Here is a 24,830-nt window from a genome sequence, read left to right on the forward strand (position 1 = left end):
AGGCGTTGTGTGTTGTGTGGTGGTAGAGGGGTGTTTGGGTGTGTGAGGCGCTGGTCAGCCAATGACACTAACGGTTGCCCGCTTGCCCGGGGCAAGTAAAAAAAATGTTTGGGCAAGTTGAGATTTTTTCTGGTTGCCCGAACGGGCAAGTGGATTTTGGGTGGATGTTAATGTAAAGGCTATTTATTCAAATGTTTTTAGAAACTGCAGAACAACCTTTTGTTCCGCAAAATCACGCAAAATAGAAGTATATCAGCGCTTAGTCTTCTCTTCTCTCGGAAAGCGAGTTAACAGACATGCATCGCTTCAGTGCGAATATAGCCCCGCCTTCTGTCACTCACTCGCAGTGCGGTCTCTGGCAGTGATTCGTAGGTGTTAGCTAAAGGTTAGCCAATACAGCTAGCATCGCAAGTGCAGCGCCTCCGCGAACGGTTTAGGTAGAAGGAAAATGGAGTAGTGATGGAGGAGTGCAGTTTGGAAGTACTTTGGATTGAGGCAAATTATCAAGGAAAGTCATATGCAAGAACACCGTTTTGAGTTTCATAACTGTGCACATGCACAGCAATAGCGATCTTTTTCATGAAATTGGACCTATTTCAACTACCAATTTCAACTACCGTAACAGCGCCGCGCCAATCAACTGTGACTGGCTTGCTGCAGAGAGTGAGCGTCTTGGGAATACCCGGACAATATAATGGATATAATATGGACACATAAGAAAATCAATATTCGGTATTTGTTATGGATTTATTGGACAAATTCCCTGAAAAGATGCACGTTCCAGAATGAATTGAAAAGCTCCCGTAAGGGCTGAGATGGCAGAGGACAGCTGATTTGGAACGGAACAACAGCTGTTCGCTTTCACGGGGGAAAACTAAGAAACTTCAACCTACTTAGGCCTACTAATTAATGTTCAAAAGCTATAAAATCTTCAAAACAATATGCAGATACTGTCAAAATCGGTTCCAGGGAGTATATAGGGATAATTAATGTCGTTTTTTATGGTGTTTTTTTCTGGAACGAGTATTAATTTAATGAAAAATCATGTTGTATGATAAAATTATACATAAAATAAAAAAAAGTATTGATTTGTTCAGAAAACTTTCTCACTTGCAGTTACAGCCAGGGTTCGCCAGGGGGGGGGGGGGGTGCTGCAACACCCTAAGCACCCCCACTTCCCGCGTCCCTGGGTAACAATGTTGTTTTTTATTGGTCGTCATGAAAAAAAACATAAGGGGTAACACTGTTGTTTTTTATTGGTCGTCATGAAAAAAACTAAAGGGGAAACACTGTCGTTTTTATCAAATGAAACATAAGGGGTAACACTGTCGTTTTTTATCGGTCGTCATGAAAAAAACATAAGGGGTAACGCTGTCGATATTTATCAATAAAAACATAGGGGGTAACACCGTCGTTTTTATCATATGAAACATGAGGGGTGACACTGTCGTTTTTCTTTGGTCGTCATGAAAAAAACCATAAGGGGTAACATTGTTGTTTTGTATTGGTCGTCATGAAAAAATCATAAGGGGTAACACTGTTGTTTTTAATTGATCGTCATGAAAAAAAACATAAGGGGTAACAATGTTGTTTTTTATTGGTCGTCATGAAAAAAAACATAAGGGGTAACACTGTTATTTTTTATTGGTCGTCATGAAAAAAAACATAAGGGGTAACACTGTTGTTATTTATTGGTCAACATGGAAAAAACATGAGGGGTAACTGTCGTTTTTTATCGGCCGTCATGAAATAAATAAAAGGGGTAACACTGTCGATATTTATCAATTAAAACATAGGGGGTAACACTGTCGTTTTTATCAAAGGAAACATGAGGGGTGACACTGTCGTTTTTCTTTGGTCGTCATGAAAAAAACCATAAGGGGTAACACTGTTGTTTTTTATTGGTCGTCATGAAAAAAAACATAAGGGGTAACACTGTTGTTTTTTATTGGTCGTTATGAAAAAAAACATTAGGGGTAATTTCCACAGATATTGAGCCTCGGTCTCCAGTGGGCAATATCTTTAATTTTAAACGTAATGCTATCATGTCTATTGCACTGTCATATATAACCTCAGACATAATTAAAATATAAATCTCAGTGGGAAGTGGTGAGAGCTGTGAGCTAACCCCCTGGAGACCGGGGTTCAAGTCCGGTTGATGTCTTCTGTTGGAAGACTCTTATCTGTATTTCATGTGAATTATAAAGTCAAGTATAACCTTTGTGATGACTTTATCCGGTGTCCCTATGGTGCATTGTTAAGTTCGGAGGTTAACACTCTAAACAGCTCATGTTCGGTTCCCCGGAAAAAGGTTGACAGGGGTGCCACTGTTGTTATTTATTGGTCAACATGGAAAAAACATGAGGGGTAACTCTGTCGTTTTTTATCGGCCGTCATGAAATAAATATAAGGGGTAACACTGTCGATATTTATCAATTAAAACATAGGGGGTAACACTGTCGTTTATATCAAATGAAACATGAGGGGTGACACTGTCGTTTTTCTTTGGTCGTCATGAAAAAAACCATAAGGGGTAACATTGTTGTTTTTTATTGGTCGTCATGAAAAAAAACATAAGGGGTAACACTTTTATTTTTTATTGGTCGTCAAGAAAAAAAACATAAGGGGTAACACTGTTATTTTTTATTGGTCGTCATGAAAAAAAACATAAGGGGTAACACTGTTGTTTTTTATTGGTCGTCATGAAAAAAAAACATAAGGGGTAACACTGTTGTTTTTCTTTGGTCGTCATGAAAAAAACCACGGGGGGTAACACTGTCGTTTTTTATTGGTCGTCATGAAAAAAAACATAAGGGGTAACACTGTTGTTTTTTATTGGTCGTCAAGAAAAAAACATAAGGGGTAACACTGTTATTTTTTATTGGTCGTCATGAAAAAAACCATAAGGGGTAACACTGTTGTTTTTTATTGGTCGTCATGAAAAAAAACATAAGGGGTAACACTGTTGTTTTTTATTGGTCGTTATGAAAAAAAACATAGGGGGTAAAACTTTTATTTTTTATTGGTCGTCATGAAAAAAAACATAAGGGGTAACACTGTTGCCTTTGTCAAATAAAATATAAGGGGTAACACTGTCGTTTTTTATTGTTTTTCATGAAAAAAAACATAAGGGAAATAATAGACATACACACATACATTTTAATGTCATGTATATCCTCTTTATTGATGATTGATTATTGTGTATTTTCATCGACTCAGTGGTGCAGTGGAGTGCACTTTGCCTAACCCACTGGAGACCGAGGCTCAATATCTGTGGAAAATACAATATCTTTAATTTTAAACGTAATGCTATCATGTCTATTGCACTGTCATATATAACCTCAGACATAATTAAAATATAAATCTCAGTGGGAAGTGGAGAGAGCTGTGAGCTAATCCCCTGGAGACCGGGGTTCAAGTCCGGTTGATGTCTTCTGTTGGAAGACTGTTATCTGTATTTCATGTGAATTATAAAGTCAAGTATAACCTTTGTGATGACTTTATCCGGTGTCCCTATGGTGCATACACTCTAAACAGCTCATGTTCGGTTCCCCGGAAAAAGGTTGACAGGGGTGCCACTGTTGTTATTTATTGGTCAACATGGAAAAAACATGAGGGGTTACTCTGTCGTTTTTTATCGGCCGTCATGAAATAAATATAAGGGGTAACACTGTCGATATTTATCAATTAAAACATAGGGGGTAACACTGTCGTTTTTATCAAATGAAACATGAGGGGTGACCCTGTCGTTTTTCTTTGGTCGTCATGAAAAAAACCATAAGGGGTTAACACTGTTGTTTTTTATTCGTCGTCAAGAAAAAAAACATAAGGGGTAACACTGTTATTTTTTATTGGTCATCATGAAAAAAAACATAAGGGGTAACACTGTTGTTTTTTATTGGTCGTTATGAAAAAAAACATAAGGGGTAACACTTTTATTTTTTATTGGTCGTCATGAAAAAAAACATAAGGGGTAACACAGTTGTTTTTTATTGGTCGTCATGAAAAAAAAATAAGGGGTAACACTTGTTTTTTATTGGTCGTCATGAAAATGAACATAAGGGGTAACACTGTTGTTTTTTATTGGTCGTTATGAAAAAAAACATAAGGGGTAACACTGTTGTTTTTTATTGGTCGTCATGAAAAAAAACATAAGGGGTAACACTGTTGTTTTTCTTTGATCGTCATGAAAAAAACCACGAGGGGTAACACTGTCGTTTTTTATTGGTCGTCATGAAAAAAAACATAAGGGGTAACACTGTTGTTTTTTATTGGTCGTCAAGAAAAAAAACATAAGGGGTAACACTGTTATTTTTTATTGGTCGTCATGAAAAAAACCATAAGGGGTAACACTGTTGTTTTTTATGGTCATGAAAAAAAACATAAGGGGTAACACTGTTGTTTTTTATTGGTCGTCATGAAAAAAACCATAAGGGGTAACACTGTTGTTTTTTATTGGTCGTCATGAAAAAAAACATAAGGGGTAACACTGTTGTTTTTTATTGGTCGTTATGAAAAAAAACATAAGGGGTAAAACTTTTATTTTTTATTGGTCGTCATGAAAAAAAACATAAGGGGTAACACTGTTGCCTTTGTCAAATAAAATATAAGGGGTAACACTGTCGTTTTTTATTGTTCGTCATGAAAAAAAACATAAGGGAAATAATAGACATACACACATACATTTTAATGTCATGAATATCCTCTTTATTGATGATTGATTATTGTGTATTTTCATCGACTCAGTGGTGCAGTGGAGTGCACTTTGCCTAACCCACTGGAGACCGAGGCTCAATATCTGTGGAAAATACAATATCTTTAATTTTAAACGTAATGCTATCATGTCTATTGCACTGTCATATATAACCTCAGACATAATTAAAATATAAATCTCAGTGGGAAGTGGAGAGAGCTGTGAGCTAATCGCCTGGAGACCGGGGTTCAAGTCCGGTTGATGTCTTCTGTTGGAAGACTCTTATCTGTATTTCATGTGAATTATAAAGTCAAGTATAACCTTTGTGATGACTTTATCCGTGTCCCTATGGTGCATTGTTAAGTTCGGAGGTTAACACTCTAAACAGCTCATGTTCGGTTCCCCGGAAAAAGGTTGACAGGGGTGCCACTGTTGTTATTTATTGGTCAACATGGAAAAAACATGAGGGGTTACTCTGTCGTTTTTTATCGGCCGTCATGAAATAAATATAAGGGGTAACACTGTCGATATTTATCAATTAAAACATAGGGGGTAACACTGTCGTTTTTATCAAATGAAACATGAGGGGTGACCCTGTCGTTTTTCTTTGGTCGTCATGAAAAAAACCATAAGGGGTTAACACTGTTGTTTTTTATTCGTCGTCAAGAAAAAAAACATAAGGGGTAACACTGTTATTTTTTATTGGTCATCATGAAAAAAAACATAAGGGGTAACACTGTTGTTTTTTATTGGTCGTTATGAAAAAAAACATAAGGGGTAACACTTTTATTTTTTATTGGTCGTCATGAAAAAATACATAAGGGGTAACACAGTTGTTTTTTATTGGTCGTCATGAAAAAAAAATAAGGGGTAACACTGTTGTTTTTTATTGGTCGTCATGAAAATGAACATAAGGGGTAACACTGTTGTTTTTTATTGGTCGTTATGAAAAAAAACATAAGGGGTAACACTGTCGTTTTTTATTGGTCGTCATGAAAAAAAACATAAGGGGTAACACTGTTGTTTTTTATTGGTCGTCATGAAAAAAAACATAAGGGGTAACACTGTTGTTTTTTATTGGTCGTCATGAAAAAAACCACAAGGGGTAACACTGTCGTTTTTTATTGGTCGTCATGAAATAAAATATAAGGGGTAACACTGTCGTTTTTTATTGTTCGTCATGAAAAAAAACATAAGGGAAATAATAGAAATACACACATACATTTTAACGTCATGTATATCCTCTTTATTGATGATTGATTATTGTGTATTTTCATCGCCTCAGTGGTGCAGTGGAGTGCACTCTGCCTAACCCACTGGAGACCGTGGCTCAATATCTGTGGAATATACAATATCTTTAATTTTAAACGTAATGCTATCATGTCTATTGCACTGTCATATATAACCTCAGACATAATTAAAATACAAATCTCAGTGGGAAGTGGAGAGAGCTGTGAGCTAACCCCCTGGAGACCGGGGTTCAAGTCCGGTTGATGTCATCTGTTGGATGACTCTTATCTGTATTTCATGTGAATTATAAAGTCAAGTATAACCTTTGTGATAACTTTATCCGCTGTACCTATGGTGCATTGTTAAGTTCGGAGGTTAACACTCTAAACAGCTCATGTTCGGTTCCCCAGAAAAAGGTTGACAGGGGTGCCACTGTTGTTATTTATTGGTCAACATGGAAAAAACATGAGGGGTAACTGTCGTTTTTTATCGGCCTTCATGAAATAAATATAAGGGGTAACACTGTCGATATTTATCAATTAAAACATAGGGGGTAACACTGTCGTTTTTATCAAATGAAACATGAGGGGTGACAGTGTCGTTTTTCTTTGGTCGTCATTAAAAAAACCATAAGGGGTAACACTTGTTTTTTATTGGTCGTCATGAAAAAAAACATAAGGGGTAACACTGTTGTTTTTTATTGGTCGTTATGAAAAAAAACATAAGGAGTAACACTGTTGTTTTTTATTGGTCATCATGAAAAAAAACATAAGGGGTAACACTTGTTTTTTATTGGTTGTCATGAAAAAAAACATAAGGGCTAACAATGTTGTTTTTTATTGGTCGTCATGAAAAAAACCATAAGGGGTAACACTGTTGTTTTTTATTGGTTGTCATGAAAAAAAACATAAGGGCTAACAATGTTGTTTTTTATTGGTCGTCATGAAAAAAACCATAAGGGGTAACACTGATGTTTTTTATTGGTCGTCATGAAAAAAAACATAAGGGGTAACACTGTTGTTTTTTATTGGTCGTTATGAAATAAAACATAAGGGGTAAAACTTTTATTTTTTATTGGTCGTCATGAAAAAAAACATAAGGGAAATAATAGACATACACACATACATTTTAATGTCATGTATATCCTCTTTATTGATGATTGATTATTGTGTATTTTCATCGCCTCAGTGGTGCAGTGGAGTGCACTATGCCTAACCCACTGGAGACCGTGGCTCAATATCTGTGGAATATACAATATCTTTAATTTTAAACGTAATGCTATCATGTCTATTTCACTGTCATATATAACCTCAGACATAATTAAAATACATATCTCAGTGGGAAGTGGAGAGAGCTGTGAGCTAACCCCCTGGAGACCGGGGTTCAAGTCCGGTTGATGTCTTCTGTTGGAAGACTCTTATCTGTATTTCATGTGAATTATAAAGTCAAGTATAACCTTTGTGATGACTTTATCCGGTGACTATGGTGCATTGTTAAGTTCGGAGGTTAACACTCTAAACAGCCCATGTTCGGATCCCCGGAAAAAGGCTGACAGGGGTGCCACTGTTTTTATTTATTGGTCAACATGGAAAAAACATGAGGGGTAACTCTGTCGTTTTTTATCGGCCGTCATGAAAAAAAACGTATGGGGTAACACTATTGTCTTTGTCAAATAAAATATAAGGGGTAACACTGTCGTATTGTATTGGTCATCATGAAAAAATAACATATTTGAAAAAAAAAAAAATTGTCCTTGTCAAATAAAATATTTTCATCAATCATCATGGCAAAAAAACATGAGGGGTAACACTGTCGTTTTTATCAAATGAAACGTAAAGGGTAACACTGGCATCGTTTTTTATCTGTCATCATGAAAAACCCATAAGGGGCAACACTGTCGAAATCTATCGAATAAAACATAGGGGGTAATGGTAATTAAACATTAAAACACCTGCGGTTTATGGTCCAGTGCGGCTTATATATGTACACATAATTCAATTTATCTGCTGCGGCTTATACTCCGGTGCGCCTTATAGTGCGGAAAATACGGTATATATATCATGAAAGCTGAGCCTCCACTTATTCACTGGTAACACTGTTGTTTTTTATTGGTCGTCATGAAAAAAAACATAAGGGTTAACACTGTTGTTTTTCATTGGTCGTCATGAAAAAAAACATAAGGGGTAACACTGTTGTTTTTTATTGGTCGTCATGAAAAAAACATAAGGGGTAACACTGTCGTTTTTTATTGGTCGTCATGAAAAAAAACATAAGGGGTAACACTGTCGATATTTATTAATTAAAACATAGGGGGTAACACTGTCGTTTTTCTCAAATGAAACATGAGGGGTGACACTGTCGTTTTTTTTTGGTCGTCATGAAAAAAAACATAAGGGGTAAGTAACACTGTTGTTTTTTTATTGGTCGTCATGAAAAAAAACATAAGGGGTAAGTAACACTGTTGTTTTTTATTGGTCGTCATGAAAAAAAAGATAAGGTTGTCTTTGTCAAATAAAATATAAGGGGTAACACTGTCGTATTTTATTGGTCATCATGAAAAAAACATTAAAAAAAAAAAAATAATTGTCCTTGTCAAATAAAATATTTTCATCAATCATCATGGCAAAAAAACATAAGGGGTAACACTGTCGTTTTTATCAAATGAAACGTAAAGGGTAACACTGGCATCGTTTTTTATCTGTCATCATGAAAAACCTATAAGGGGCAACACTGTCAAAATGTATCGAATAAAACATAGGGGGTAATGGTAATTAAACATTAAAACACCTGCGGTTTATGGTCCAGTGCGGCTTATGTATGTACACATAATTCAATTTATCTGCTGCGGCTTATACTCCGGTGCTCCTTATAGTGCGGAAAATACGGTATATATATCATGAAAGCTGAGCCTCCACTTATTCCAACAGTCCAAACCATATCATTCTGTGACTAAAATTCGCAAATAACAACTTAAGAAGAAACGTCCCCTTTTCTTTTAACAACCAAAAATGAAGTATTACCTAAGTGATTTTTGTCCACAAAGTTGATTCTGATCGAATAAAACCATAAACAGATTATCCAGTGTCTGGGCCAAATTTTGCAACTAAACATGGTGTTTTCAATCAATGAATAAGAGATGGTTTCTTAGGGAATAGGTAAATTGCCTTCATTCAGAAAACATATTCTTCAGCACAATCTAGTGCCATATATTTATTAGCGAGTGTTTGGCTTGTATTGGTGCATTCGATTATATTTGCCCTGAACTTTAAATAGAGGTGTCAAGTGTCAAAATTGTAAGATATCTACCTTTATTTGTGTCTCATAGTAAGACAGCGCTCCCAACTGATAAGGACCAACTGATAATTATTTCAGGTGGAAATGTTATATTCCACTTATGCTGTGTTCCATACTTTTATTCACTTTAACCAAGTATTATCCCCGTTGAATATTTCACTTGCACAACAATCTTTCTTTTGGCACAAAGATGACATTATCGCCCTTGCAGTTGTGGAGATATACTCTATTTACTTTGGCTATGTTCTTTCCTGAAAAAAACTTTTCCTCTGATATCAAAAATGGTATAGAATATCGATATTTTTCCAGGTATACTGTCGAAGTTAGAAAATCCAGTATCGTGACTGACACTACTAGAAACGCGATTGTGATTATTCAGTTAGAGCTACAAGAAACTTGAAAGTTAAAATAGACATATCTTTGCTACTACCTCCGACATTTAGTTATGTACATTTGCTTAAATCATGCAGGTCTACATATAACTTGGCGATAGCTTTAATAGGTTGCAATGGTGGACTGAAATCACTTCATGGCACGATGTGACCGCTCGATAAATAAGTAAACAAAGAGAAGTTTGTTATTTTTTTAAACACAACATGTGTGGAAGCTAACATTCAGCTTCAGTCTGAGTTAGGATGATTTTTCTGAGCCCCCCCAAAACCAGGCCGGGTGCCTGGCAAAAAGAGGCCCGTTCACGATTCTGATTATAATTTGGGCAAGTGAACATTACATTCGGGCAAGTTGAACCGGACTTGTACTTGCCCCAGTGCTTTTGAAACCTTAGTGTCAACCCTAGTGTGTGTTGTGTGGTGGTAGAGGGGTGTTTGGGTGTGTGAGGCGCTGTGTGTTGTGTGGTGGTAGTGGGGTGTTTGGGGCATGAGGCGCTGCTTATTGAGTGTGCTGTTGGCTGAGCGAGGTGAGGAGAGGCGGTGAGGCTCGGAATCCGATAATGAGACTTTCTCACGGTATAACTTCAATGGAAGATTGTCAACTGAAGTTATTTTTCTTTCTCTGTTCTTCCTGGCGAGGTAAACCAAGTTGTTACGGTTAATAAAACAATTGTATTTTGTCGATACCAGGTATTTATTACCACATTTCAACGATGAAACAAGGAAACTGATGTCATCAAGAGCGCATGTATTCTATTAGCATAACGTATCAAAAGCTGCTAAAGGGCTAAGGAGGTAAGGGGCGGAGCCAGCAAGGGTAAGGTGCGGGGTCAGTGCTGTAAGGGGCGGAGTCAGCATGCACAAGGGGCGGAGTCAGCAAGGTTACAGGGGGGAGTCAGTGAGGATTAGGGGCGGTGTCAGCCAGGGTTTTTTCACATACACAAGCACGCACGCACACACACACACACACACACACACACACACACACACACACACACACACACACACACACACACACACACACACACACACACACCAATTCCAGTGTGTGGAGTGTGCAGTCTGACCTTGGGTCTGATGAAAAGGTTTAAGAACTGATCCTACTGTACCGTCCCTTTCTATATTGCATACAAAACATAATTGGTTGCCCTAAAAGGCTTATATTGGTAAAAAAGGTTAACAAGACAAAGAAATCATCTTTGTTAAAAAAAATTATGCATATATATATAATACTTTTGGAAATGGGGACTCAAACCCTGTAGCGCACACACTCACCACTAGGCTATCCATATTTGTTTAATATTCATATCTTATATACCAATTATGTTGATAAAAATGTCTTTAAACTTTTCTGGCTTATGATTGTACTTAAACAACCTGACCAATGCTAGACATTGTTTTCCTATTTCTTACTGAAGACTCGTTCAAGCCCCTACAAACAAACGTATCGACTCCTGAAGAGGGCAAAGAGGTGATGATCTCAAAGGTGGGCAAGTGGACTGCTGATTGATCAACTCTCCTGCGTCATTATAACACGGTTCTGGGAAATCAGTTGTTTACGTAGGTACAGATTCTCAGAAGTAATTTTATCATTAACTGTATGACTCCGAAGGTGTGAATGCAGATTGGCTCGTTTGTGTGACGACCGGCACAAAGGACTTTGATCCTGTCATGTCAGGTAACTGGATTCTGCTTTTAAAGTTCACTTAAAAGCGATCATTGTTCGTTTGAGTGTGTGTGAGTGTGTGTGTGTGTGTGTGTCTCGAATCGGTTTCTCTTTGAGGGCCCCCCTATTCCCACTCTAAACGTACATGTGCACACCCGTGCTGATTTGTGGCATTCTGAGAGCAGCGGTGTTCTTCGACCATTACACGGGGTAACAAGGGCTTTCTGCTGGGTCAAAATAATCATTCCACAAGCACTGGCTTTAAGAGTCTTTAGAAGTACTTCCAGCTTTTTAGAAAACTCAGAGCTAAAGTCCTCAGACGGCACAACATGAGAGTGTTCAACATGCATTAGAACACAAAGGAAATGGGAAATTTGCACAATGGGATTCAAACCACTGCGCGTTGCAGCGTTTCCACCACCAGCTGTTGCAGAAAACACCTTAAGGTGTTGGCAGTAATAATGGTGAGGGACAGAGAGGGAGAGAGGGGCAGTGGGAGAGAAGGAGAGGGAAAGGGTTAGGGGGATAAGGAGAGAGGGGGAGAGGGAGAGGAAGAGAGAGGGAGAGAGAGGGGGGACAGACTTAAGGAGAGAGAGGGTAGATCGAGGGAGAGGGATGGAGAGAGCCGGCATTAATAATAGTGGAGGAAAGAGATTGAGGAGGTTAGAGGGAGAAGGGGAGAGAAGGAGAGAGAGACAGAGCCGGAGAGGGAAAGAAGAGGTGGAGAGAGGGATTGAGAGAGACCTAGAGAGAGCATTGCATGATGGGCACAATGTTCTTATCATCCCAGTCGCTGACATCCCCTCCCAGTGAATCACTGATGATTTTGGGATGTTTTCATCCGTCCGATAAACACCACTCTGTGGCTAATTAGTTAAACTCCAGCTCATTACATTGACAATCACAGATGAGTTGTTTTTGTCTCTAAATCCTCTCACAAGCCTCTTTCTGGTCCAAACCTGGTATATCAGCTGCCCTCCACTCGTCCACTCGTCCTACCTCCCTGATCTCTGCTTATCATTCAACAGCTGTCCTCTGCGGTTCGCCTCTCCTCGTTAAGGCACTTCTCCGGCACCCACTTCCCCGTTTTGAAAGGGTCCCGGCCCCTCCTCAAGCAGTTAACGTCCCCTTCGCCTGCACCTCCCTCTGCCTGCGTCTCCTCCCCGCCGCCCACTTGATAACCATCACCAGCCCTCTCCCCCCCCCACGGACCAAAGTCATTTTTAACGGCCCCAATTATCTCAGCGAGTTCTTCGAAAACGTATGAATTAAAAGCAATGACTACCTTCGGCCCACGCCAGGGGCCGGGCCCCTGACTGCTCTAGGGGGCCGAGGGGGGCCTCCGTGGCTGTGGACAGATACCGCCGTGGATTTAGGGCCCCATTTGGTATTCTGCGAGGAGGGGGGTCTGGAGCCAGCTGGGGGTAAGAGATGTTTCTGTGGTGCTGCGTCTGCAGCCCACACACGCGGCGGCGGCGGCGGTGGCGGCATTGTCTCCGGGCTCTCTAAGCCCCAGCCTCCCAAGCTGCTTCTGTCTCTCCCTCCTTGTCTCCCGTCTCCCTCCTCCTGCTACGCTGGCAGCCTCCCACACGTTTCCCCGGGCTGGAAGCCGGCCTTCAAAGTGATAAGCTCTTACAAAGTGAGGGCGTCCCGACTTTGTGTCGCCGCCACACACAAGTCCGTTTGTGTGGCGGGGTTTGTATGCGTGCCGTGCGTGCGTGCGTTCCGAAAATGTTCTCTTTCTTCTTTCCCCCCCAGTCGTCGTGAATAGACACAACGTGCTTTGAAGGCATCTTTATCTGCTCCGAGATGTGAAGGATCTGCATTAATCCGGTTATTCTTGTCTTAAGCCGGCGTCCGATTCAACAACAATGTTGAATCGGTGCATGGTGTGCTCCTGGTTTTAAATACCAGTGACGTGGGTCCTCATTGTGCCGCCGCTGCCATAACATAAAAAACGTTAGCGACGTTAGCATCAGGCTATCGGCTCGGCTGACTCTGTCGCTAGTTTGAGCTCCTGAAAGTAAAACTGCTGACAACTGTCCTAATATTGTTGTCTTTCGCCACCTGCTGTGCTCTATTCCGACTGTCAAAAGCCTCGGAATGTTTCACGGTTCCCGGACCCTTTGATACCCGGGACCCGAACACTGGGAGTCGGCGGGCTATAAATAGCCTCTTGTTTGTATGTTGGGCTCTCTTCTCCAGATCTTTACATGTTCGTCTGATTCCATCACGACGGCGAGGAACTATGCAGTAGCTGAGCCACTCGAACCGAAGCAGGGCACTAAAAACCAGCAGAACAAAGACGCAAAATAAAACAATGCCATCAAAGACTTAATCTCCAGGGACGGGCAAGAAATTAAATGTTGTCCTGGTTCTGGTCCAACTTCATTAATTAGTGGGGAGATCACAGAGTGATTAGATGGCCATCCAGCCTCTCATGTTTAATCAATATCACCTCAACATCTCCCTCCTTCCTGATGACCAAACTTCTATCCCTTCGCTCTCTCAGACTCTCTATCTCTCTTTCTCTCTCTGACTGCCTCTCTCTTTCTCTTCTCTCTCTGACGCTGTCTCTCTCTCTCTTCTTTCTCTCTCTCAGACTCTCTCTCCCTCCCTCTCTTTCTCTCAGTCACTCTCTCTCTGCTATATCTCTCTCCTCCCTCTGCCTTTCTGTATGGCTCTCTTCTATCCATTTCTCTTCTTTCTGCGTCTCTCTTCTATTTATTTTTCCTCTTGCTGCCTCTCTCTTATACATCTCTCTCTCTCTCTCTCTCTCTCTCTCCTCTCTCTCTCTGTCTCTCCTCTCACTACCTCTCTGTGTGTGTCTCCTCTCTCTGCCTCTCTGCCCCTCTGCGTGTCTCTCCTCTCTCTGCCCCTCTCTCTGTGTCTCTCTGCCTCTCTCGATGTCTCTCTTCTCTCTGCCTCTCTGTGTCTCTCCTCTCACTACCTCTCTCTGTCTCTCCTCTCTCTGCCTCTCTCGATGTCTCTCTTCTCTCTGCCTCTCTGTGTCTCTCCTCTCACTACCTCTCTGTGTGTGTCTCCTCTCTCTGCCTCTCTCTGCCCCTCTGCGTGTCTCTCCTCTCTCTGCCTCTCTCTTTCTCTTCTCTCTCTGACGCTGTCTCTCTCTCTTCTTTCTCTCTCTCAGACTCTCTCTCCCTCCCTCTCTTTCTCTCAGTCACTCTCTCTCTGCTATATCTCTCTCCTCCCTCTGCCTTTCTGTATGGCTCTCTTCTATCCATTTCTCTTCTCTCTGCGTCTCTCTTCTATTTATTTTTCCTCTTGCTGCCTCTCTCTTATACATCTCTCTCTCAGTCTCTCCTCTCTCTGCCTCTCTCGATGTCTCTCTTCTCTCTGCCTCTCTGTGTCTCTCCTCTCACTACCTCTCTGCGTGTCTCTCCTCTCTCTGCCCCTCTATCTGTGTCTCTCCTCTCTCTGCCCCTCTCTCTGTGTCTCTCCTCTCTCTGCCCCTCTCTCTGTGTCTCTCCTCTCTCTGCCTCTGTGCGTCTCTCTCCTCTCCCTCTCTGTGTGTCACTCCATTCTGTTTCTTCTTGATGTACCGGGGTATCTTTGATCACTCTGATCCCCGCAGACCTCTGAAGACACTGATTGTTCCCGAGCCCTGCCCCCCACATGGACTCCTCAAACAACGGCAGGGAGAGCAGTTATGGCCCCTCCATCGTTGGAGACACACGCCGGCCCTGTTAAACAGATGGCGGGTGGCACCTGCAAGCAGGAGGCGGACGGAGGGAAATATCTCATTCCAAGAGCCGTGTTGGTGTCATGGAGTTTAAACTCGCTGCACTGGAGTTAAGGTCGCTTGTGTGTAATACAGTGGGAGGACTTAACTGCTGTTTGCTGCCATCCGGTGTCGATGGACTCGAGGCCTGGATAGAGTCTGCTGTGTTATTTCAGCTAACTACGATACAATAGAGCCAAGAGGTAGAACAATGAAACGCATTGGAACAAGTCTGCTGGCTCTGACCACACGCAGAGGCGGTCAACACTATGAGGCAATTTGCTCACAAATTCACCGGCAATTGCAATTGCTAGTTAACTTGTGTGATTCTACTTTAGTGGCGTAATAGAAGATTAGGCTCTCTCGGACGTGGACATCCCTATGAAGCCAGACACACATCCACAAATCCACACATCATCGTCCTTTGGTCGTGAGCGAAAAGGCACTTTGGCGCCTCGAAAAGAAGCCCACTTGAGTCAGGAGCAGGAGAACTTCACAGACTGGTTGGCAGAGATTGGCTCCTGCGAAAACGTGTTATATTGCACCTTGAGATTGGTTCAACTGATTTATCCACAGGCAAGAGTCGTCAAAAAGGTAATAACTACTGGCACCTTACACAATACATGCCAGTACAGGATATCTTACACAATACAGCACAGCCCCCCTTGCACATGCAGGCCAGTACAGGAGACCATAACACCATACATGCAGGTGCAGGCCACCGTAGTTGCTGGAAACAACCTTTAACTTCAGCATGACCAAGTTAAGAACACATTCATACACATACACACACACACTCTTGGATTAGACGAAGCCGTGCCGAGTTTATGTGCGCCTCTCTTGGTTGATTACAAGCCCTTCTTCATAACGCCCTCTGAATAGACTGCCCATTAACATGCACTCAACACCTTCGTCTGTGTGTGTGGGTGTATGTGTCCATCTGTGTGCGTAATGCGTATGTGTGTGTGTGTGTGTGTGTGTGTACGTGTGTCTGTGTGTGTGTGTATGCATTTGTGTGTGTTTGTATGCATGCGTGTGTGTGTGTGTCTGTGTGTGTGTACGTGCATGTGCGTGTGTGTGTGTCTGTGTGTGCATGCATGCGTGTGTTTGAGTATGTGCGTTTGTGTGCTTGCACGTGCATGCATGCGTGCGTGTGTCTGTGTGTGTGCGTGCATGTGCAGTGGCGGCCTTTAAAAGCCTGTCGTGGGGCGTCTGAGGCTGGGCGCTGGTTTAACGAGCGTCCTTGAGATGCGTCTCTCCTCAGGTCCATCTCAGCCTTACGATGGATCTCCAGCCCAGTCTCAACGGGCCTGAACCTTCACCCCTCCTCCATCTCACATCTCTGAAGACCCCTGGCACTGAACACACTTTAATAGTTTAAGTAGAGTTAAGGCAATAGCTCAGAGCAATGCGTGTGTAGGTTTGATGATGTAAGCAGAGGGACAGTCTCAGTATATAAGCCTTTTGTCTTCGTCTCCATGATGTCACACTGAACCTGACACAGATAACCAATCAGGCAGCCACGCTGGAAAGAGGCTTAATCGATGTGAGAGTGAGTGAGTGAGTGAGTGAGTGAGTGAGTGAGTGAGTGAGTGAGTGAGTGAGTGAGTGAGTGAGTGAGTCAGTGAGTCAGTGAGTCAGTGAGTGAGTGAGTCACACACACAATTGTGGACTTTTCCACCCAGAGAATAGTGGATGTTCAAATGCTTTTTCAAAAGCATGAACTCAACTTCTCTCTTAAAATAATTACCGATTATAATCGTATCTTTTCCTCGCCCTATTGACCTCTTCAAACTGACTTTAGGCCACTCCAAGTACTTCAGTCCGAAAGTTTGTTTCCTCATTTGGGTCAGTCCTTTAGTTCTGTGGCTATTAAAAAGAGCTGCCACCAAAAAGTTTTTGTCCAGCAGCTGTGTGAATCCTGTGTTCAGCGTAGGAAATGTGAACTATATGCAGACAACGTCACGGAAAACTCTTCTAATCTTGGAGGATCTGTCAAGATGATGCTGATGCTGGTTTAAAATTAATACACACTATTGGTGTTCACACAAAGACCCAACACAGCCCACGTCTGCGCATTCACCAGGCGCATTGTTAGACCTGGGCATTCGAGGCTATAGCCCCGGATCTTTTGTGAATAGCCCCGGATTGCTGTGACGTCAAATAAAAAATAAAAAAACATAATAATGATGAAAATAGCTCCGTAGAGTAGACTTCTTTGAGGTTGCATTACCAGCAGCCACAGATACAACATAGCCAGTGAAAAACTCAAAATTCTGACGTGTCCATACATGGGCAGATTTAGAATAATTTGTTGCAAAATGTTGCAAATTCAAAGTTGGAATTCTTTCTTCTCTATGCATAGCGCATCACGTCGATATTGCTGTTTCGTGCTTCCAGCCTTTTAGTGAGATCAGAGAGTGTTGAGAAGGACAGTAATAAAATATCTTTGGTAAGATGGATAAGAAGAGAGGCCCGCAGTTAATTCAACCAGGTCCACTTGACATCAGGTAGATGCATGACAGTGGTACAGTAAAACTTCAATAGCCCGGGCTTTTATTTTTTTCAATCACTGAACTTAAGAACAAAACTCTTGCTCAGCAAAGGTGGGAAATACTATCAAATGTATTATTTAAACCAGTACGAATATTACCGTACATGTATACACATTACCAGGCTATCGAATAACGCCTGCACGCACGCACACCACACACGGTGATTGACGGAGTGATAATCGGGAGTCGGGAGAATTTCCGGTGGGCCGCAGGGCTGATTACTGCGGGATAACAATATTGCGTTTCTAAAAGTTTCCTTCTCAAACTACGTTACAATTGCATGTTCATCAGCCCGATTATTACATTTTCCCGGGGGACAAACCCCCGAACCCCCGTTTTAAAAGGACTCTAACTTCTGGGCTACAGCCCCGAATGTTTCAAATTGCTAGCCACGCTCCTGGGGTTCACTTATCGGAATTAAATCTGTTACATTAAATTCAATGTAATATTGTGTGAACTGAAGGTATGTATATTTAGTTGAAAGAAATGTCTGACCTTGCAGTGATTCATGTTAGTTCTGAGTTAGTTCTAGAGGCCTCAGATGTCTGCTGCTCTGAAATCCCTCAAATCAATCGAGATCTAAAGATGTTTTTAACACAAAGGCAACATGACCATGTTCAGCACGAGCACTTAAACCTGCAACTACAAAAACCACTAAATAATAAGGCAACGGACCATAATGCTACCGCCCACCCCTGGAGACACAAAACAAAGAGCCAACAGGTGGACCGGACGGAGGTGAGACGGGGGGGGCTGTCGTGTCGAGACCCCCTTCGTGTCGAGGCCCCCTTTGAAACAGCTGTCTTCACGCGTGAATCCCAGACAGATCCTGTGATGTGATATGAATTCGCTGATGCCTCGACATCGCCCCTCTCCCTCGAGCACCGACCGCCACGGATACGATGCACCTCTGCGTAGATTCGGGTAGGTACCGTCGGGTTCTGTGTCCTAGCAACAGCGAATCAGAGCTCTGACTTTGAGAGAACGCAGAACCTCTGACCTATTTATACCGCCCGAGAGAGAGAGGATTTTAATTGTGTCTCCTGCTCTAATTTATTTGCAATTTGTGGTAAATAAATTCGTCCGTAAATTCGTAAATTCGAGAGTCCTCTCTGGAATTAGAATCAGAAAAGTTTGTTTGTTGCTAGGCAAAATCAATTATTTTAATTGCTTTTGTTTCTGTTTCTTCAGGTCATTTTCGTTGTTGTTGGAGTGGTAGATGGAGATGAAATTTGGGTTCTCGTTCCAGTCTGCAGTCGCTCGATTGGAGACTAAATCAGTTTTATTTTATCAAAACTAGTGACACTTATTTCCACCACATGAACAGCAGTTTGTCTAATTGTTTCAACATGTGTTTTCAGCAGGTTTCTTTCTCCATAAAAATATAATTTAAAACATCACAAATTACCGGCACAACAATTTCAAAACACGCATAAACATTGTCTTCTACGATGAGGAGGACAATAAAATACTAAATAGAGTTGCTTGGTTTCTTATTCTTAAAACAGCGATAAAGTGCCTTGTGTTTCAGCCGGCTGAAGACATTGAGAGCTTCTTCTACAGCCCTATCACAAACGGAATAACCGCCAAAATACCAACATACAACGGTACAATATACCCCTCATATACCCCAATGAGAACCCCAATGTACCCCTCATGTTGGTACAGGGGTCCGCATTCATTCAGGATAACAATTCAAAGCTCCAATAAATAGGGCTGAAAGGAGAAATTTGTAAACATGGATGTAAAGACGGATTGTGTTTTTGCAATGCAATTTGTCTAATCGAAGGGTTAGTCTACCAAGGCCTCCAGGGTCAGAGATCCGTCCTGGGGCCGTTGTCCTGGCAACCAAACCCCTACCCTGAAAGCTAAAACCAAACCCTAACTCTGAAGCCGCGCCTTAACCTAACCTTTAAACCAGACCTTAACTCTAACATCTATCCCTCAAACCCCACCCCTATCCTAAAGCCTAATCCTAACCACCTCAGTCTGATTTATTATTTGAACATTGGTTTCCCCATTTGCATGCACGGGCACCAAAGGTTCAGACTCCATGGTGTTCAAGAGTCCCTGAGTCACATGACGGGTCTTCCAATGTATGGTATCATAATTAATTATTAATATTATTTTAACCAGGGCTCCCCCTGTTCCAGTCAGTTCCATCCAGTTCCATCCAGTTCCACCAAGACCCAGCCAGTCCCAGCCAGGTGGGCCCAAGCGGTCGGTACTCAGCACGAATAAGGCTCAGCGCTACAACAGAGACGCCAGACATTCAGAATATTTGATGCGTCGCTGTTACACTTTTAATGACTGAGCTGAAGCTGTTGAAGACTCCTTCACTACACACTCAGCATGTCTCTTCCTCACAGAATTCAGAACTCAACTTGGGGAGAAGAAAGAACTATACAATATATATATATATATATATATATATATATATATATAAAGAGACAGAGAGAGAGAGCGAGAGAGAGACAGAGAGAGAGAGAGAGAGAGATAGAGAGAGAGACAGAGAGAGAGAGAGAGAGAGAGAGCGAGAGAGAGAGAGAGAGAGAGAGAGAGAGAGAGGGAGAGAAAGATAGATAGAGAGAGACAGAGAGAGAGAGAGAGCAAGAGAGACACACAGACACAGAGATAGACACATACACACCGACAGAAAGAGAGCAAGAGAGACACACTGACAGAGAGAGAACAGAGAGACAGGAATCAGCAGCCCGTTAGTACGGTTCAGACGGAAGTTATCTCCTACTTGTGCACTTCTTGAGCCCTGATCCTTTCTTCAGCGCGTGCCGGCTCAGCTTGCAGTTGAAGTTGTTCTCCCAGAACTCAGCGAACCAGATGTTCCTCCTGTTGTTCTCCAGCGTGCGGCTGATGAAGTATCGGTCGAACCCTGAACACAGTCATCAACAGAGGCCAACAGTCAGGGGACAACCAGCCTGTACAACACGTACGTTAGGTTTTGTTTTCGTTATGTTACTGTGGTACAGTAAGGATGTTCATAGAACCAAGTGCCAAGCACTAACAATGTTTGGGTTAACCTTATCTAGGTTGGGTTGAATTTAGCTTAGGTTGACTTTATTTAAGACTCTACTTAATACATTGCATATTGTTTAATGGCTACAAGGTACTTGTTGCTGCCATGTATCTGTATTCATCTAATGCACAGAAGAGCACAGCGGCATTCTGAACATTAAATTCTAAAGACATGCAGCAACAAATACATAGTATTTGTTATTCGATTTAAAGATATGTCTGCATGTCTTTAGAATTTAATGCTCAGAATGACCCTGAGCTATACTGTGAATTTGATCGATAAAATACTTAAATTATATAATTTTCCTATCTTTGTATTATTCTGTTAATGTTCAGGTTGGCCATATGATTTTCTCATTAGCGTGGTTATAATTGGCTGCTGGCGACATAGGTAATAACTCAACGATGTGGCCTTGATAGAACACAGCAGCCGCAATCATTCCAATTAATATTATTTTGATTCGACAAGGAGAAAACTAATAAATCAGTGCAAAAAACACAACCTAAACATTTTAAAACCTAAGAGAGAGTTAGTGTCGCCATGACGACGCCAAAGGAACCAAACACTGGGATTGATCTGCCCTGACCCATGAGCAGCAATACTGCCCCAGAATATTAACTCAGCTGGGAGGAGCCGGGGATCGTACTAGCAACCTTACGGTTACAACAATGGCATGGGCTAAATGTTATTGGGCGGCCAGGTAATGTCAAGCAAACATTCTGGCTGAATCTGATCGGAGGACCTGAATTAAAGGGGTGTTATTACGCAGCCAGCTGGGATTATCCATTACAAGCCTTGAGCAAGACACCTAACCCTAACTATTCCCAACGAGCTGGTTGTTACCTTGCCGTCGGTGTTTGAATGCGAGTATGAATAAGTAAGTCGCAATGGATAAAAGTGTCTGCTAAATGTAAAATGTAATTTGACATCTGTTCCTATGTCTTCAGTCGGGATTCGGACAAGGATGGATCAAGCACTACTTTGTTTCCCACAACATCCCCTGTCCTCTAACATGAGTAGTTTCAGGGTGAGGTAGAGAAGGCGGTTTCACACAGCAGCAAGAGGAGGAGGATGGAGGTCGCGTACCTCTGACGGACTGTCTCTTGGGCAGGATGGTGACAGCCCCCTCCGCCATCTCCTCCTGGTCCAGCACCGGGGATATCTTGGAGCCCCAGCTGTCGGAGCCCACCCAGATGAAGTGTCCCGTTTGGTTGGCCTTCTTGGCGGCGTGGAGCAGCCGTCTGTCGACACACGGGGAGCACGCGTGGGAGACGAACAGGTCAGACGGGGAAACACGATCTGCTCCTGAGGTTCATGTTTTATTCTGTCTGGTTTCTATTGTTGTTCTGCTATCTGGAGCAGAGCGATCCCCAACAAACTATTTCCTCTCCGATTTCAGAAGTAGTCTGACTCTGAATATCTAAATCGTTTTTTTAAGGTTGTCTTTTAAATGTGATTCCTGCTCGTATGAAACTCTGCCATTTGTGTTTGGGTTATATAAATAAACTTGCCCTATATTGAAGACTATGCTTTTGAAGTTGTCCCAAAATGTGCCTATTATGCAGTGCAGTAAATATTCAAGATATATTATCCATGTTTCTTTCTTCGTCGTCAGCACAGCGAGGAGTGAAGGGAAAGTGGGTTAAAGAGTACACAGTAAAGAGTTAAAGAATAATCACTTAGCAACCATAAGCAGTTGGACTTAGACCTTGGTTACTGATTTCATGATAGCAAGTCTAATTTGCATTTTTTGATTTTACAATGTTTTTTTTGAAAGAAAAATATTTTGTATTACTACACCATGAATGCACAAATAATGACCTGCAATTATTACCCGATATCAATGCATAGACAGATGCTGCTTTGTCTTTTTAAACCATTAAACCATCATTCAGTATTCCAACATCCCTTAATGACCTGGTTTCGGATAATGCAAAAATCAGTATTCTCGTTTTCCCTTCCTTCTTATGTGAAAACAAATCCATGTACTGCTCCGACCTCCGTGTCAGACCTGAGTAATGGAGGCCCGATCAGGATGGATCGGATGCTAGGAGTCCGGGGTACTTAAGATGGGGTCAGTCACCTGATGTCGTCCTCGTTGGCGAACAGGATGACCACCCTGGCGTTGGGGTTCTCTCGCAGCCTCCGGATGACCTTATCGAACTCTCCCTGTTTGGGTTCCCGCGGGATCTTCACCGACTGGGAGATGCACACGCCCCCTGGGGAGAGGAACATCGTTAGCACCACTGCTGGAACCATCGTTAGGACCATCGTTAGGACAATCTTTAGGACCAGCGTTAGGGCTATCGTTGGGACCATCGCTAGGACCAGTGTTTGGGCCATCGTTAGGGCCATCGTTAGGACCAGCGTTAGGGCTATCGTTAGGACCATCATTAGGACCAGCGTTAGGGCCATCGTTAGGGCCATCGTTAGGACCATCGCTAAGACCAGCGTTAGGACCATCGTTAGGGCCATCGTTAGGACCAGCGTTAGGGCCAGCGTTAGGACCATCGTTAGGGCCATCGTTAGGGCCATCGTTAGGACCATCGTTAGGACCATCGTTAGGAACATCGTTAGGACCAGTGTTTGGGCCATCGTTAGGGCCATCGTTAGGACCATCGTTAGGACCATCGTTAGGACCATCGTTAGGACCAGCGTTAGGGCTATCGTTAGGACCATCGTTAGGACAATCTTTAGGAACAACGTTAGGGCCATCGCTATAACCATCGTTAGGACCATCGTTAGGACCAGCGTTAGGGCCATCGTTAGGGCCATCGTTAGGACCATCGCTAAGACCAGTGTTAGGACCATCGTTAGGGCCATCGTTAGGACCATCGTTAGGGCCAGCGTTAGGACCATCGTTAGGACCAGCGTTAGGGCCATGTTAGGACCAGCGTTAGGGCCATCGTAAGGACCATCTTAAGGACCATCGTTAGGCCAATCGTTAGGACCAGTGTTAGGGCCATCGTTAGTCCCATCGCTATGAAAATTGTTAGGATCATCATTAGAACCATCGTTAAAACCAGGTTATTGACGAACCAGGAACCATGGTAAATTAAGATCTATTCAGGAACCGTGGTTAATGAAGAAGATGGTTAGAATGTCTCCTTGGTGTATCTGCTTAAAAGTTGAGCAGATACTTAAAATTATTAGAACTCAGAGAGGATTGGAACGTACACACAGACATTAAATAGCGCGACTCAAAACAAAGGTGGTTCAAAGTCCAGCCTAAAGAACCGAGGTGGATGTTAGCGGGTTTATCACTCGCTTGGTGTCCGTATCATTAGAGGAGAGCACCACTGCCCCCCCCCCCCCCCCCCCGCACCTTAACCAAGGTGCACCATTTCTGTTCAGCTATATAAGGACACAATAAGCACGCCTGGCTCTGAAGAACGCTGTTGGTGGTCTGAAATCGGATTATCGTCTGTATAATACGGACAGTTTTACAGAAGTAGATTTCCACAAACAACTTGGCCTTCCTTGCCCCTGCGGTTGTCTCTCCTCTCTGACTAAATAAATATTAAATGTCCCGCCTCACGGTCGGCCCGTTCCAGCTCACCGCTGCACTGGCATCGCAGCATCACATTATTGTACACGTCACTCATGGATTCCTACAAACACTGCCATCCCCTGCCAGGGCGTTTCTGAGGCCGATTCGCCTCGGTAAACCAAACACAACAGCGTAAACATTACACACGGACGAGGCAATATCACCTGGATGGACATCGAGGTGGTAAACAATTACCCTCTGTAATCGGCCAGGATAAACCAGGGGGGTTAGTGTGTACCGGGTACGATCCCTAATGTCCGCAGTCAGACATGCCCACCATTGAGCAAGCAGCCTTACCCCTACCAGTTCCTTAATTTCCTTCCCATCCGCTTTGGATAAAAGCATCTGCCAAGTTACTAAATAATTACTAATCAGTAGTAGTGTTAGTACTATAGTTACTATTAACAGTAGTAATAGTAAACATAGTCAAATGTTAAATGGAATGCATTTATACAGTGCTTTTCTAACCAGTGGCCGCTCAAAGCACTTTACAATACTGCCTCACATTCACCCATTCATGCACACATTCACACACCGACGGTGGTATCAACCACGCAAGGGGACAGCCAGCTCGTCCGGAGCTGTCAAAGGTTAGATGTCTTGCTCAGGGAGACCTCGACACTCGGAGGAGCCGGGGATTGAACTAGCAACCTTCCGTTTACAAGCCAACCCGCTCTGAG

At 42.5% G+C, this 24,830-nt stretch overlaps 1 protein-coding gene across 1 annotated transcript in view; it reads right to left on the reverse strand.

Annotated features, from left to right (window-relative positions):
* Window positions 1-22,859, reverse strand: part of LOC132470952 (metabotropic glutamate receptor 4-like) — a 62,705-nt gene extending 39,846 nt beyond the window's left edge. Inside the window, exons 1-3 of the mRNA XM_060069915.1 lie at window positions 22,684-22,859; window positions 21,687-21,841; window positions 20,316-20,456 (exon numbers count right to left, since the gene is read on the reverse strand). Coding sequence (XP_059925898.1) covers window positions 20,316-20,456; window positions 21,687-21,841; window positions 22,684-22,859 — 472 coding nt within the window. The remainder of the gene's footprint in view (window positions 1-20,315; window positions 20,457-21,686; window positions 21,842-22,683) is intronic.
* Window positions 22,860-24,830: the final 1,971 nt, after the last annotated feature.

This window comes from Gadus macrocephalus, chromosome 13, assembly GCF_031168955.1.
Source record: "Gadus macrocephalus chromosome 13, ASM3116895v1".
NCBI lineage: Eukaryota > Metazoa > Chordata > Actinopteri > Gadiformes > Gadidae > Gadus > Gadus macrocephalus.